The 15,000-nt window shown below is 36.6% G+C and overlaps 1 protein-coding gene across 14 annotated transcripts in view; it reads right to left on the reverse strand.

Moving 5' to 3' along the window:
* The window catches only part of LOC125043524 (serine/threonine-protein kinase OSR1-like), a 109,310-nt gene that overhangs the window by 8,253 nt on the left and 86,057 nt on the right, over window positions 1-15,000 (reverse strand). For 12 of the 14 annotated variants that reach the window (XM_047639653.1, XM_047639652.1, XM_047639655.1 and 9 more), the window contains 9 exons: window positions 12,672-12,784; window positions 12,014-12,150; window positions 9,579-9,692; window positions 7,442-7,607; window positions 6,978-7,139; window positions 5,957-6,145; window positions 5,735-5,758; window positions 850-957; window positions 196-645 (listed from right to left, as the gene is read on the reverse strand). In XM_047639653.1, the coding sequence (XP_047495609.1) occupies window positions 196-645; window positions 850-957; window positions 5,735-5,758; window positions 5,957-6,145; window positions 6,978-7,139; window positions 7,442-7,607; window positions 9,579-9,692; window positions 12,014-12,150; window positions 12,672-12,784 (1,463 nt within the window). Of the gene's footprint in view, window positions 1-195; window positions 646-849; window positions 958-5,734; window positions 5,759-5,956; window positions 6,146-6,977; window positions 7,140-7,441; window positions 7,608-9,400; window positions 9,515-9,578; window positions 9,693-12,013; window positions 12,151-12,671; window positions 12,785-15,000 lie in introns of all 14 variants that reach the window. The other 2 variants (XM_047639649.1, XM_047639650.1) reach the window with 2 other exon arrangements.

Consider the following 15,000-nt stretch of genomic DNA (forward strand, 5'->3'; position numbering starts at 1 on the left):
CCTAGTAGTTTGTCATTTACCCACACTAAGCATTTTACAGATAAATGTATATTTCTCCAAAAGTACTTTTTGCCAGTGTGTACAATCAGCGTAGTATATGTAACTTAAATATTTAAAAAATTACTTGCACATCTATCTTATATTTACAATTTAAAACAGAAATAAAATCCAGGAAGTCTTTCTTGGAAATCACACCTGTTGAGGCATCATTCCCACGGATGCTGCAGGAACATGTTCCATGGGATACAAAGGAGGTATTTGTTGTTGTGGCATCTGCGGCTGTATTGGCGGCACTGGCTGCTGTGGCTGGAATGAGGCATTGTAGGCACCAGGAGCAGTGGTTCCATCCATGCCTGGCTGGAACTGTGGGACAACTTGGGGTGCATACTGTATCTGTGTTGCTTGCTGAGGGGGAGGTTGTGGGGACACTGCAGGCTGCTGTGGCTGTGGCTGCTGCTGCTGCTGCTGAGGAACTTGGGGCTGTTCTGGTTGAGGAGTATTGGTTGCAGGACTTGGCTGTGTCTGAGAAGGCTCCTGAGCTGCTGGCTGTGACTGTGGCGGTGTCTGCTCTGGCTGGCCTGAAGTTTGCTGCTGAGTCTGTTTTTCTCCACCACTCTCTGCACTGCTTACAGACACCTTATCTGGCTGGAAAGGCTTCTTGTTTTACTACTTTTTCTTTTTTCTCTTATATTTCAAAACTATTCTCAAATACACACATGCACACCCAACCACCATCCCATCCAAAAACACAAACACAAACACAGACAGACTGAACGACACACAAACACACAACACCCTCCTTCACTTCCTATAACCCCTCCTCTGCAACCAAACAGCCCTGTCACTCACCTCATCGCCGTCCTTCTCCCCTTCCTCCTCGTCGCTGGACCAAACCCAGTCCCCACTCTGGGTGCGATGGAGGCGGCCTGATGTTCCTGGTTGGCGCCCACGGATTTGCTATATGAAAACATGGTTTGTTTTTTTGAGGTCTCTCGGAGGAGCATCACTTATTCTTACATCCCTTATTACGTGCATCACTTTATTTAAATCGAGCTAAGAGTACAAAGGTTTTTTTAGGAGTGAAGGAAAAGAGAGATACAATAAAGAAGGAGAGCAACAATTAATACAAATATACAAATACCACAGAGAAATAATATTAATACCAATTAAAATTGCAGAGAAAGGCAGAGAGAGAGAGAGAGGGAGAGAGAGAAAGGATAAGAACGTTAAAGATTCACCATAGCTGCCAACATCAGAACATGAAAAATGAATGCAACAGATGCAAAATTTGTCTCACAAAGTAATGCAACTTGGGATGAAAAAATCAAGTGAACAGGAAAAAGCAACACCGCACTTTAACTTAACAACATTTATAAAACCCGTATTAAATACTACACAGTAAATGAAGGACAATAGATTTTTGCTTTTCTAGTTATCACAACTTTGTACCTTAACCCCCATACCAGCTACAATCTTGGAAATCCATACCAAAACCATAACAAAATTCAAATCATGCAAAAGGTGATTTTAGAAAATATTAAAAGCTCACACCCTCTACATCCAAAGGCACCCAAAAGAAGTGGAAATACCATGAACCTGTTTAGAGAAATACCCAAACATAAAAAATTATTCTCACTGGGTTGAACTAAATGCTAATTTGGACAACTTATTCTATATTCATCAAATGAAAATCAACTACGTAACTGAGAATGTGATAATGTCTTTACACACACACACACATATATATATGTATATATATATATTTCTTATAAAAAATCATGAGTTCTGTGTAGTATTTAACACTGTGCAATATTCCAGTATCTAATTAAAGGAAAAATGCAAAAACTTCATAAAGGTATGAAATTATTTTGGAGATATATTTTGATAACATAAATATGTTTTCATGAACTGCTTTGTCTGATGTCACTGTTTCAGCAAGGAGCTCTTCATGCAATGCAGTGCAATTTTCCACTACTCCTTCAGATGCGGCACCAGTTCACATGAGGAACAATTTAACCCCTTCCTGACGGGTCACGTCTATAGACGTGAAAACAAACAAACAAACCGCTCGAAATGTGGCGTGTGGCTGTATGCCGTGGTGGCGTGCCAAAGCGCTTCGAGGCAGTGATTCGGCTTGGTGTACCGAACTCCCGCGCTCAAAGTCAGCGCGTTGCCGTGGTTCGCCAGAGCGTAGAGTTTTTTTTTAATTTTCTACACCCGTCACCAAGGGGTTAAGGATCTTCAAACAATTGTAGGATAAGGTAAGTCCATAGATCTTAAAACAATCCCACAAGAGGTTATAGATATTCGGAGATATATTTAGTGTGTGTGTGAGTGTGTGAGTGTGTGTGTGTGTGTGTGAGTGAGTGAGTGAGTGAGTGAGTGAGTGAGTGAGTGAGTGAGTGAGTGAGTGAGTGAGTGAGTGAGTGAGTGAGTGCACACACACGTGTGTGTGTGTGTGTCTCCCTCTTTCCGTCTATTAATACAGGAGTGGATGTTATGTGTGAACTGTGTTCATTGCAACAAAGGCAGAAAAGGTATGAATGAGAATGAATATATTCACTGTTTCAATTATATCTTTGTCAGAAATACATTTGTGTGTACATGTATGCATGTCCTAAAATAACAAACGAATGCAGAGTCCCAATTCCGATTATAAAGTAATGCAGTAAAAAGAATGAACCCAAAGAAAAAAAGTGACAGACAGCAGTTCTCAGTGTGCCAGTCAGCCTTGTACAGCAGACACTTTCCCTAACACTTACATGACAACAATTTAATATATATAGGCATTTGATGAAACTTCAACTACTGGGAAACCTCACATATATTTTCTAAATTTTGGGGGTTTGGAGCTATCTCTTAAAAATTACTGAAGACATCAAGTAGACCTACTGTCTACAGTTACTGTGAATGGTCTTTCTAACATTATGCACGAAGTGATACATAACATAAGCCACAGGTCACAGAGAGGAGTACAATAGTCATACAATAATTTCAACAGATTATTTAAGGGTTTTATCCACAGAATGAAAGAGATATAATGATAGTATCTGAATCATTGAAAATCTGTGATTCACAGACAACACAGCTTGGAATGTCTTTGTCTCAGCCTACAGTTCTTGAGTTTCTGATGCTGATGCTCTTATTTTTACACAAACATGCTCTACAATCAGTGTCTCTGAAGTATATCAAAATGCAAGCAAATAATTAGAGTTCCATCTAAAATGTTGCTACCGGGTACAAGTACTATTGACTTTAGTTTTCTTTTGGAAATTTGATTGCATAGAGATGGCTCCACAAATTCTCAGCCACCAAAGAGCCAATTGGAAGGCCAGCCTGACCTGATTTCCCCTCTTCTTGAGTTGTCAGGAAAAAACGTTTTTTCTAATACTATCAATATAGTTGTTGCTATTGTTATTATTATCAGCATTATGATTTTTAAAATGCTATCAAATATATATCAAATATATCATCCCATTGGATACGACTGCCTGGCAGCCTGTACAGGGTCCTAGGTGTGTGAACTGTAGGCCAGGCCCACACAAACAATCATGAGAAGTATCAACATTCCTTGCCTCCCCTTTGCAAAGTTATTATTCCTCTTTCTGCATAAGCATTGCCCAAGGCCTACTTTTGTCATTTGCTTTGACTAGTAATTGACTTCTTGATTATTTACCCATTGCCGGTAGGAATGGCATGCCTTGTCCACCATGAGTTTAGTAATTGTATTCACACACAGATGACTCACCAATGAGTCAATTACTAGTCTTACCCATCTCAGATATTTACCCTTTTCTTTGATTTCTGTAAAGATTGTTTATTGCTTTTATATTGCTCTCAACATTATAATAATCATGAAGTTTATAAAAATAATAATAGAATTTTTTTTTTTTTCCTGAACACTCAAAGAAAGGGGAAATCAAGTGGCCTACTAATTGAACTCTTGGTGGCTGGGCACTTGTAGAGCCATCTATGTGTAAAGACAATTCACAAAACAAAACTACAGTGGACATACAATGTTCCCCTTGCAGCAATATGTTAACCCATTTGATGCAGATGGCATGATTAGGACCTATGTTCACTGTAATTTTAGTTCATTCTTTGTGGTTACATATAGATGGCTCCACAAGTACTTAGTCCTTAATGAGTCAATTACTAGTCCTACTTATCTCACAGTATTCTTTGATTTTCAGATTCTCTTATATCCTTTTACTACTTTTATTGTCATTTGTGTATTTTAACCCCTTCACGACAGGTCACGTCTCTAGACATCATAACAAACCGCTCGAAATTTGGCGTACAGCTGTGCGCCGCGGCGGTGTGCCGAAGCACTCCGAGGAGGTGATTCAGCTTGATGTACCGAACTCCCACGCTCAAAGTTGGCGCGTTGCCATTGATCGCCAGAGCGTAGAGTTTTTTTGTTTTTTTTTAGTTTTCTTCACCCGTCACCAAGGGGTTAACAACCATATATTATTCATAGTGTCAACAATAATAATAACAGTATTGATATTAAATGTTAGAAAAAAAAAAAAAAACCTTACAAATTCAAGAAACGGGGAAACCAGGTGCAGTCACTAGGGCCTATTAACCGACAAACTGGATGAGCACTTGTGGGGCCATCTGTGTGCAACAAAATACACAAATTTTGTGTACAGTGAAGAGTACATAAGCCTACAGCCATTGGGTTAAGCACTTCTAGTGCCATCTATACATAAAGACAATTACAAACATTGATGTCATCATGGCATCAATAGGTCAACAGATAATTTACCTTCTGAAACAATTTTGCTTCTTTATTATTTCACTGATAACAAGAACCTTAGGACTTATCACAAATGCCTGTGCAGAAAAAAAACTAACTAACTTTTTTTCCTATGTCTGAAAGGAATATCTAATCACACGCTAAAAAACTACACTTCCCATTTTGAAAAATTTCTTAGAAATTAACAATAGTCATCCAAAGAGCCAAATGAAGAGGAGATGAGAGGCAGAAGAGGTGGAGAAGAGGAGGTAGGCTGGAGAGAGCAACATAAAATTGTGGAAGCACAAAACTCAGTGGGAAAACGTGCTGGTTCCCTCAAGGAAGAAAGATTAGGGGTGTACTGAAATTGCAAAGGTGTATAAACAATAAAATAACAATAATGATAATAACAAATCAAAATAATGATAATAATTACTATAAACAAGTTAAAGATGCCAAAATAGAAGCACCTTATCCATCTACCCCAACTCTAGCAAGTATAAATAGTTTACTGAAAGACTGAAACAATCACTAGCAAGTAAACTGTTTTTTTTTCAGTTTTGTTGGATTCAAGAGTGAGTTTCTGAAACCTTCATCAAAGCAAAATTTATAATAGATATTTGATATTTGTTTTAGATTTTTCATAGACTATGACTGATTAAAAACTGGATGTATTTGGATTATTAAACTACAAAATATACTATAATTATCATCCTTGACTTCAGTTTAGAAAGGCATTATAAATTGTTTTTAATCAAAATAAAATACTCTGAGAATCAGTGATTGCAAAATTTGAAAAATCAAACTCTAAAGTGGAAAAAACTACAAGTGAGTTCTGCATCAACAGAATGATAGAAAAAAAAAAAAAATAAAAAAATAAATAAGAAGTTATATCCTACTTTCATTACAGTTCCACCTGCTCAAAGACAGAACTCATCAAAGGGAAGTCGTGAATGATCATATTTAAATCATTGCACTTGGGTCTAAACTCACCCTCCGTCTTAAATTGGGTTCCTCCTGCAATCAGAAAAAAAATATAAAAATGACATGCAAAAAATCAAATAAATATATCACTGCTTATCCAACTCTCGACCATAAAATTAGTAGGGGGAGGTGTTTGGGAGAAAGAAGAAGGGGGAAGGGGGAAAGTGAGGGAATGCCTCTCATACCAACCTAGTCCAGACTCGTGACCGAGTCCTGAATGGGAGGTCTTACCTTGGCCACTCTCTCCTCTATGGACGGCCCTCCCTGCAGCAGCACCTGCTGAAGGAACTTCTTGTCTTTGGCCTTTTTGAAGAAAGGATGTTTGATGAGTTCTTGGGCTGTTGGGCGCTTGGTTGGGTCCTTCTGCAAGCACTCCGTGATCATCCTTCGGATTGTCTTTCCATAGCCCTTATACTGATCCTGTTGCAGGGAGAGTAAAGGATGATTACTTTTCTTTCTCACTCTTGACTAAGTTAATTGTTATAACAGAGACAAATCTTAAAGGAGTAAATCACTCATGCATACTAAAGCATAAAGGAAGGACTACAAATTACTGAAACCAAATCAATGGAAATATTTTTAATCAGAGATTTTGGTAGCACAATCACCAGAAAAAGTTTAAATCTCAAAATGCAACTTGACTCAGTGAGTGAGAAAAAAAAAAAAAAAAAAAAAAAAAAACTAACAAATAAGCAGTGCCTACATCAAAACATGACAGAATACACAAGGGAAAAAGAGGGCACAGACAGGCAGTCTATGCCTAACTTCTTATTCACAATAAATAAAGATTATTAATAATAGATTTTTAATACTGTCCTTGGGGGAAAGGCTACCACTTGAGGAAAGAGTTCAATAACCTGAAACAAACATTAACTAGCTAGGCAACAACTTCCAGGGACTTGAATTATGATGAAGTCCTGAAGTTAGTAAAGATTTGGAGCGGGAGTCCGCCACATGTACTGGAACTTCCCTCTCGACACGTGTATAGCTGTACCCGACAGATCAAGTGGTTTGTTATGACAGCTATACGCGTGGCCCGGCAGTAACAGGTTAAGAGCACAGGGAACACCTTAAGCTCAACTCTATTCCATAGTTAAACAACTAGGACGAGCACACACACAGACAACTTCCTTCTCTCTTATTGCCCCTGTATCACAAAATTTCTTTTATTCTTTACCAAATTTCAAATTGCACAGAACTTCCATCACAAAGACAAATCCTCCTAGACTGCAGATTCGTCCACAACACTGACCTTCTCCTCAGCCCCCGTTTCAAGCGTGGGTGGATCGTTCTGCAGCGTCAGCATAAGGACCTTCATGGGTGGGTATTTATGGTACGGTGCTGTTCCTGTCACCATCTCTATTGCTGTGATACCGAAGGACCAAATGTCCGCCTTAAAGTCATATCCAGATACCTGTCAATGGAATACAAATAAGTGATATATGTTTGTTCCATGACATGACATGATATCAGTTCATGAATGTTCAAAGAATGTTTTATAATAATATCAATACATCTATAAATCATATATATATATATATGTGTAAAACTAGTCTGAAAACATCTCTGGGTATACATGTGTGTGTGTGGGGGGGGAGTAAACATGTTATTTGTGTTAATGAACAGGACTAGAGAGATTTGCAATTTTGTATTTGATTCACTAGTTGTTGTTTAAAGACCAATAAAATGTCTGTAGGTTTACAGTACTATACATACTTGCTCCATAACTTCAGGTGCCATCCAGCAAGGAGTTCCCACAAAAGTGTGACGGGACTTTTGCCGAGAGAGATCCCCTCCTGTTGAGAGCCAAGCACTGACTCCGAAGTCTGCAATCTGGACGACACCATCTTCACCTAGCAAGATGTTTCCTGCTTTTATGTCTCTGAAATGTCCAAGTTGTAACTCAAAAACCTATACCATATTCTAAAACTACTTCAATCCAGAAACCAATCTATATCTATAACAATGGGTTGCATTCCTGACTACAGAAAATACAGTCAACTGGAGTACAAATCTTTAGCCTTTTCACTGATCTTAAGGAAAAGAAACAGACTCTTTCCTCTTTATATGGCAGTAATCTGTTTATATAGCTATCCAGCTAATGCAATTGCAGGCATACCCTTTTTGCCTAGAAAAGGAATGGAGGAAAGAAAGGGTAGATGAGGAGGAAAAGAAGTAGATGACTAGAAGAAGAAGAAGAAGAAGAAGAAGAAGAAGAAGAAGAAATAGTAGAAGAAAGAATGATTAGAATACCTATTCTGCTCCCTGTCTCCCTTGTCTGAAAATGTTTGCTCTTAAAACTAAATAATTTAAAGATGGATAATCTTTTTAATGGTAATGAGACTCATCAACTAGAAAAGGCTACAATCAAGCAAATATGGAAGCTTGCAACAATGGCTGCACAGCTACCAACATGAATGAATGCAACATATCAAGCACTGTCTCAAAATGTTGCTGGCAATGCAGAATGAGAGAGGGCAAGGTTGATAAATATTATTTCATGTCTGCATGCAGTCTTTTTGCAAGTGGAGTTTCTTTCTCTATGTTTGAACAGTGAAAGGGTTAAAAACCAAGCAGAATAAATGTAGTTATATAAATAACTCAAATTTGTAGAACACATGATTAATACTGCTTTTGTTTGGTAATGTTTTTTCTCCAATACTGCAAACATTCTAACAAAGGGGATACACATCTCATGTCTAAACAACATGCAGTAAATTTTCTGTTATGCAGCCACAAAAGCAGCAGAAAGAAAAAAGATGAAATATATCAAACACTTATCATGGAAAATCTTGCTTTTCGTATCAATTTACATTAGCAACTTTAACAGGGTGTATCAGCTTAAAAACTGTGTCACAGTCATAGTGCCTGGAGAAACTCCTTTCAGAATAACATTTTTGAGTTTTATTAAAATGACTAACCTTGAATTAGCTCTTACATGATTAAGGTAATCATAAAAAAATATTTACTAATTAGTGATGCAGAACTTACCTTAAAAAACAAAAAACAAAAAAACTGTCAATGTTATTATTGTGTTGTATTGTGGCATGGCTTGTGTGCATGTGTATTTATAAATACCCACAAATATATAAATATACATAATTTTATATATATATATATATATATATGTATATATATATATATATATATATATATATATATATATATATATGTATATATATATATATATATATATATATATATATATATATATGTATATATATATATATATATATATATATATATATATATATTTATATATATATATTTATACATATATATAAATATATATATATATATATATATATATATATATATATATAAGCATATATATATATATATGTATATGTTTATATGTATATGTATATGTATATGTAAATGTATATGTGTGTGTGTGTGTGTGTGTGTGTGTGTGTGTGTGTGTGTGTGTGTGTGTGTGTGCGTGTGTGCGTGTGTGCGTGTGTGCGTGTGTGCGTGTGTGCGTGTGTGCGTGTGTGTGTATTTATATGTGGAAACTAAAATAAACATGGCCAACATCCTTAACATGCTGGTTACTCATCCATCTTAGGGGGAGAAAAGGGTTAAAGAGTTGTCCAGAGGCTGCCGAAGGGTTTCAACTTTGGATGCAGAGAACCACAATCTGCTTGTGGCGATTTACCCTCCTAGTTTACATACCTGTGTATCTGGCCATTATTATGGAAATATTCTAAGCCCTTAAGCACTTCCCGCAAAGTGGTGGCGATCACAAATTCATCAAATACTCCATGTTTACAGTCAGACGTTTTCATTCTGCAACAAACAACAACTAACTGAACTCTTTTTTTTTTTTTCCTTTAAAGATTCACAAACATACCTGTGTATTTGGCCATTATTATGGAAATATTCTAGTCCCTTAAGCACCTCTCGTAATGCTGTGGCGATCACTACCTCATCGAACACCCCATGTTTACAGTCAGAGGTTTTCATTCTGCAACAAATAATGGTATACTTATATTCGTGCACCAAGGAGGCTCACCCTACGCTATGCACTTGGTCCAAAGAATCTCCGAAGAGCTCGTAAACAAAGGAAACCTGGAATTAACCAAAACTAATAATAAAAGATTAAAACGGGGGAGGGGATAACAGCAGATGAGGAAGATGACTTAGAAAAGAAAGATGAGGAAGATAAGGAAGAGAACAAGAAGCAAAAAGAGGGAAAAGGCAAAAAGAGAGGAAGTGTAGAAGGAAGGAAAATAAAAGCAGAAAGAGAGGAGGATGAAAATTAAAATAAATGTGAGACAAATACCAAATAAAGAATAGAAATTGTGGAAAGAGAGGGAAGGGAGATGGGGGGGGGGGAGAGAGAGAGAGAGAGAGAGAGAGAGAGAGAGAGAGAGAGAGAGAGAGAGAGAGAGAGAGAGAGAGAGAGAGAGAGAGAGAGAGAGAGAGAGAGAGAGAGAGAGAGAGAGAGAGAGAGAGAGAGAGAGAGAGAGAGAGAGAGAGAGAGAGAGAGAGAGAGAGAGAGAGAGAGAGAGAGAGAGAGGGGGTTGGGGAGGTGTATGTGAAAGTGAACAAGGCAGAAAGAGAATGGAGAAAAAATCAACAATGAAAGTAAAAAATAAAAATGAGGTGAAAGAGACAAAGGAGTTAAATATCAAATTGCTAAAGGGAAAGGAGGGATAAGAGGTAAAAACAGAGGGGAAGAAAAAGAAATATAATCAGCATGATTTTAAAAGATAAAATAATATAAAGAGGAAAATACAAAGAGGATGGTTAATTTTTTAAAAGTTACCACAAAGACAATTAACATATTGCTGGCAGGATTTTTTTTTTCTAAAGCTGTTAACCCTCTCTGGTTGCAGACAGCATGATTTCACGGCATGGGTGTTGTGTGGACTAAGTTGTAGATGGCATCACATCGTGACACACCCCACGCCAATGGCTCCTTCAACAGAGCTTGTCACTCTCTGATGGTAGTGACATCAATTGTTTGGGGTTACTATTGAATACATGCACTTAAAAAGTGATGGATTAATACTGATATTTTTATTACTATTATTGATATTATGATTGTTATAATGTTATTACCAATACTAATGGGGGGGGGGGGATCAAGGAAAAGGTTATACACTCAAGATTAGTAGGACTAAATGACAAAGCCCTTGAGGAGCCATCTATATAAAAACATAATTAATAAACAAAATCTCCATAGAAATGGAATGTAATGTACATGCAAACCCTGGTGGCACTGGGTTAGATTAAAGTACACTCTAATTCTAGCTTGATCTCTTGGCAAGCTTTACAACAATCTTATCAGCATGACTTGGGAATTCCTTGACACCCAAAGTCCCATTTCCCGTCGTGGCTTCCTGCATCCTGTGCACTTAGTAATATTTGCCATGATCATGAACTATCTACCAAAAACTGGATAGCTTTTTTTCAGTGTCCTTTTCTTGATCAAAGAGACAAGGATTGTCTACTGATATACCTGGCAGTAGTAGGCAAGATTCCTCTATCCATACCCATATCATCCTCATACAGTCTTTCTTCGTATGAATGGAATGTAGCAAGTGTGAATCGGCAATGCTGGTATTATATAACCTATCTTATCCAGATAAAAATGTGTTTTAGTTGACTGACTTGTGTTTTATTTACATACTATGCTAATTCCTGTATGTGGGATGCCTGTGACAATTTTCTGAACTTTGATATTAATAACACACTATATACTTAATACATAACAAGATGTATAAATTTCCATATTTCGAGCAGTTTCTTATGACGTCCAGAGACGTGACACGTCGGGAAGGGGTTAAGCAAAAAAGCTGGACTAGCTGGTGATAAAAATAAACCAAGAGCTGACAGGTTGCTGGTGATATTTATTTGAAATACAATGAGGTTATTTGGACAAAATGCATGCACAATAATAGCTAAATTGTCAAGAACACCTTTACTGGGGGGAGGGGGGGGGGGATTCAGTGCTGGAAGATAACTAGTACTGACACAGATAGAGGCAGGTCTAAAGCCTTCTGACTCAACTGTAGCTTCAATTGCCAAACAGATCTAAACTTCAACTAAGCTTATTGATCAACCCATAACAGGTATTTATCCATCACTTCTGTGTGTGCCAAGATTTGTTCCTGGGGGCAAATTTCAAATCACAGATTATATACTGCTGTAACAAGAAAAATATGGTTATTAACAAAAAAAAAAAAAAAAAGTAAAAATCAACAAATTACTTGATGTAATATATTTTTAGATTTACTCAATCAGCTTCCAACTTCCTTAGAATCTAACATAAATATTTACCTGTGCTTAATTATATCAAGTAGTGATCCTCCACCTAATAATTTGAGGACAAGCCATAGTTCTTCTTTTACAACAAAGGATGTGTAGTAGGTTACCACATTCTCATGGTGACACAAGGACATGGCCTGAATTTCTTTCTGTGGAAGTAAAATTTCTCATTTGTAGTTATATTCTCTTACATTATCAAAGCTACACGCATGCACACACTCATATAAATATATATATATATATATATATATATATATATATATATATATATTTATATATATATATATCTTACTATGTCAGTATTTTCATATCATATCATATATAATAGACTATGCTTATGCTACAGCTTAATTCTCTTTCAAAAGCTTTCTCGCTTATAATATGTAATAAAATATTGAATATATTGCATTCTGTCAATTCTATCTTTTATCCAATATTATCTTGAAGAAGAAGAAGAAGATGAAGAAGAAGATGAAGAAGAAGAAGAAGAAGAAAAAAAAGAAGAAAAAGGGGGGGGATGAAAAAACAAGAAACAAGAAAAGGAAAAGCAGAAAGAGGAGGGGCATTAGATAAGAAAAAGGATAAAGAGCACAGAAGAAGGAGACGAAGAAAGTCTTTGCATGGAAATCTGGATGCCCCAGGATGGCCTCCAACATTGGCCTCTCATTACCAGCAGCTCATCCATGCTCGTATTCCATTTCTCTAAGTTTATTCGCTTGATGGCACATTTTTCGTTGCGTGGAATACATAGCGCTGAGTGTACAACAGCTGTGGCTCCAACACCTGGGGGAAAAAGTGGTAATCAAAATTAAATATATATAGGTACAATCAATAAAACTGAGTTGTGTATGAAAATATCCTGCCAAAAGTAATTAAAACAATATCTGGAATCTAATTGATCAAATGCAGCATTCCATAAAAAAAATCTAAATCATAACGATAAGCCTGATACTGGAGTCAACTGGTCTGAGATATTTATATTTACTTAGAAGACCGTTTGCATATGTTCTACTGAAATTGAATACTGGTCTTCCAACCAAAAGAATAAAAAAACAACAAAACGATGATAAATAACAAAATTAATATCCCGAAGAAAATTCAATACCCCAAATAGAAAATTATTTTAGCATAAATAATAAATAAATGAAAAAATAAAAAATAAAAGATAAGAAAAACAAAAAAAAATACACCAACGACTAATGCTGTCCCTAGGGAGACTATAATAACTAGTGTTCACAGTAGCAAATGTAGAGAAAAAGTTACGAATGCAAACAAGTATAAATATCTTCACTGCACAAGAGATCTATTTGATGCATGTCTATCACATCTTCACTGGAAATACAGGTATCAGCAATATTACAAAACATATATATTGGACATGAGCTGATGGTTCAACATGACATCCCTACTCTGTAGCTTATTACCCACATATCTGCTGCCACAATTTGGAGCTGCCCATACCGTGTTTACATTGACTTCCATCTGAGCCTAAGCAACTTGCACTGATTAAGAAAAGAAAAATAATGAAAGCTGCTAATATTGACAACAACACATTGGGCAACTTCAAATTCTCCAAAGTCATGGCAACAATTATGTGGACAGTGACTGGCAGGTCATGAATATCAGGTGAATCTTCAGCTCATATCTGATATATACAAGTTTTGCAATCATGTTGATAAATGTATTTCAGATGAAGATAGGATCAAAATGCTTCAAAAACATGTCTTGGACTGGAAAGACATTAATTCTCATTCATACCTCCGCCTGTGTAAATACAATACACTCAACCAATGCTAAACTTGTGAAACTATGATGGTATACAAACACTGTATACTGACAGGGTACTAATCTTCACTAAATACTCCCTAATGATGGAGCTTTGCTAATGCTCTGCCAGCCTCCCACAATTCCTACTCTAGCTCTTCCCCCAGTACCGACTCCTGAAAGAATCATCTCGACTTTCCACTCCACCAAAACAAAGAAAATGCAAAAAAATAACTGGCAACTACAAGGTTTCATCTACTAATGTTCCCAACAAGCAAAGTCAATATACAGGTCACTGGCCAAGTTCAATGGCAGATTCATGGGGGCAAGATGACATTATTGGACACTCAAGTGAGGAAAATTATTGTCTCATCCTGGTTATTCTAGACTAACCCTTGCTGCTTGCATTCACATTTTCTTTTTCATTGTACTACAACCTCAGGCAAACTTGACCTCTTCTAAATCCAGGTGCACTAGAGAAGTAGCAACAAAGATAAATTAATCAAAGTAACAAAAATTAATATAAGAAGAACAAAGAAAAAGGGAATAGGAGTCCCTTAGCTCCGCTCCTTTTGATGAGATACTCGCTTTTCTCTCCCTGTGAATACCCTGCTCATGGCAAGCTAGGGGCTAGAAGGCAGAGCATGCTTCTAATAGAGAAAGAAAGGGAGAGGACAGATAAAGAATAAGGAAATCGAGAAGAAAAATGAAAGAAAGACAGGCATATGGGAGGTAACAATTACACTGGAAAGAATGATAATGACAAAAATGATCCCAATGATGCAATAAGAGCAAAAAACTAAAAAGTGATAATAAGTATACACATAAAAAAAGAATGAATGAGAAAAAAAAACTATTTAAACAAATTTTGGGATGCCATTTACATTAATCATTCACTCCTTATGAAGCTTGATCAGTCAAATATCTCCTTCTATTGATATGCAATAACAACAGAAAGAGAAATATTGCATAACAATAACCTGGCAAATATCAAATTATAGCAGAAACTATGAACTTCCAGTTGTAAAAGGTTTGTCTAAATCATGTATGTTATAATGAAAATAAAGAAAACAAACTCAATATGCAATATCAAGGCCATAACTAAATAGTTGTCCCCCTCTCGATATCCACTCTGCAATATTGGACATCCAACCTCATGTAGAATGACTCCTGCACTGCACTATTTGCATTGCCACAGTCACAACCAATGTGCAAAATGTTTAGTCTGAAGGCTT

Source organism: Penaeus chinensis, chromosome 34, assembly GCF_019202785.1.
Source record: "Penaeus chinensis breed Huanghai No. 1 chromosome 34, ASM1920278v2, whole genome shotgun sequence".
Taxonomy (NCBI): Eukaryota; Metazoa; Arthropoda; class Malacostraca; order Decapoda; family Penaeidae; genus Penaeus; species Penaeus chinensis.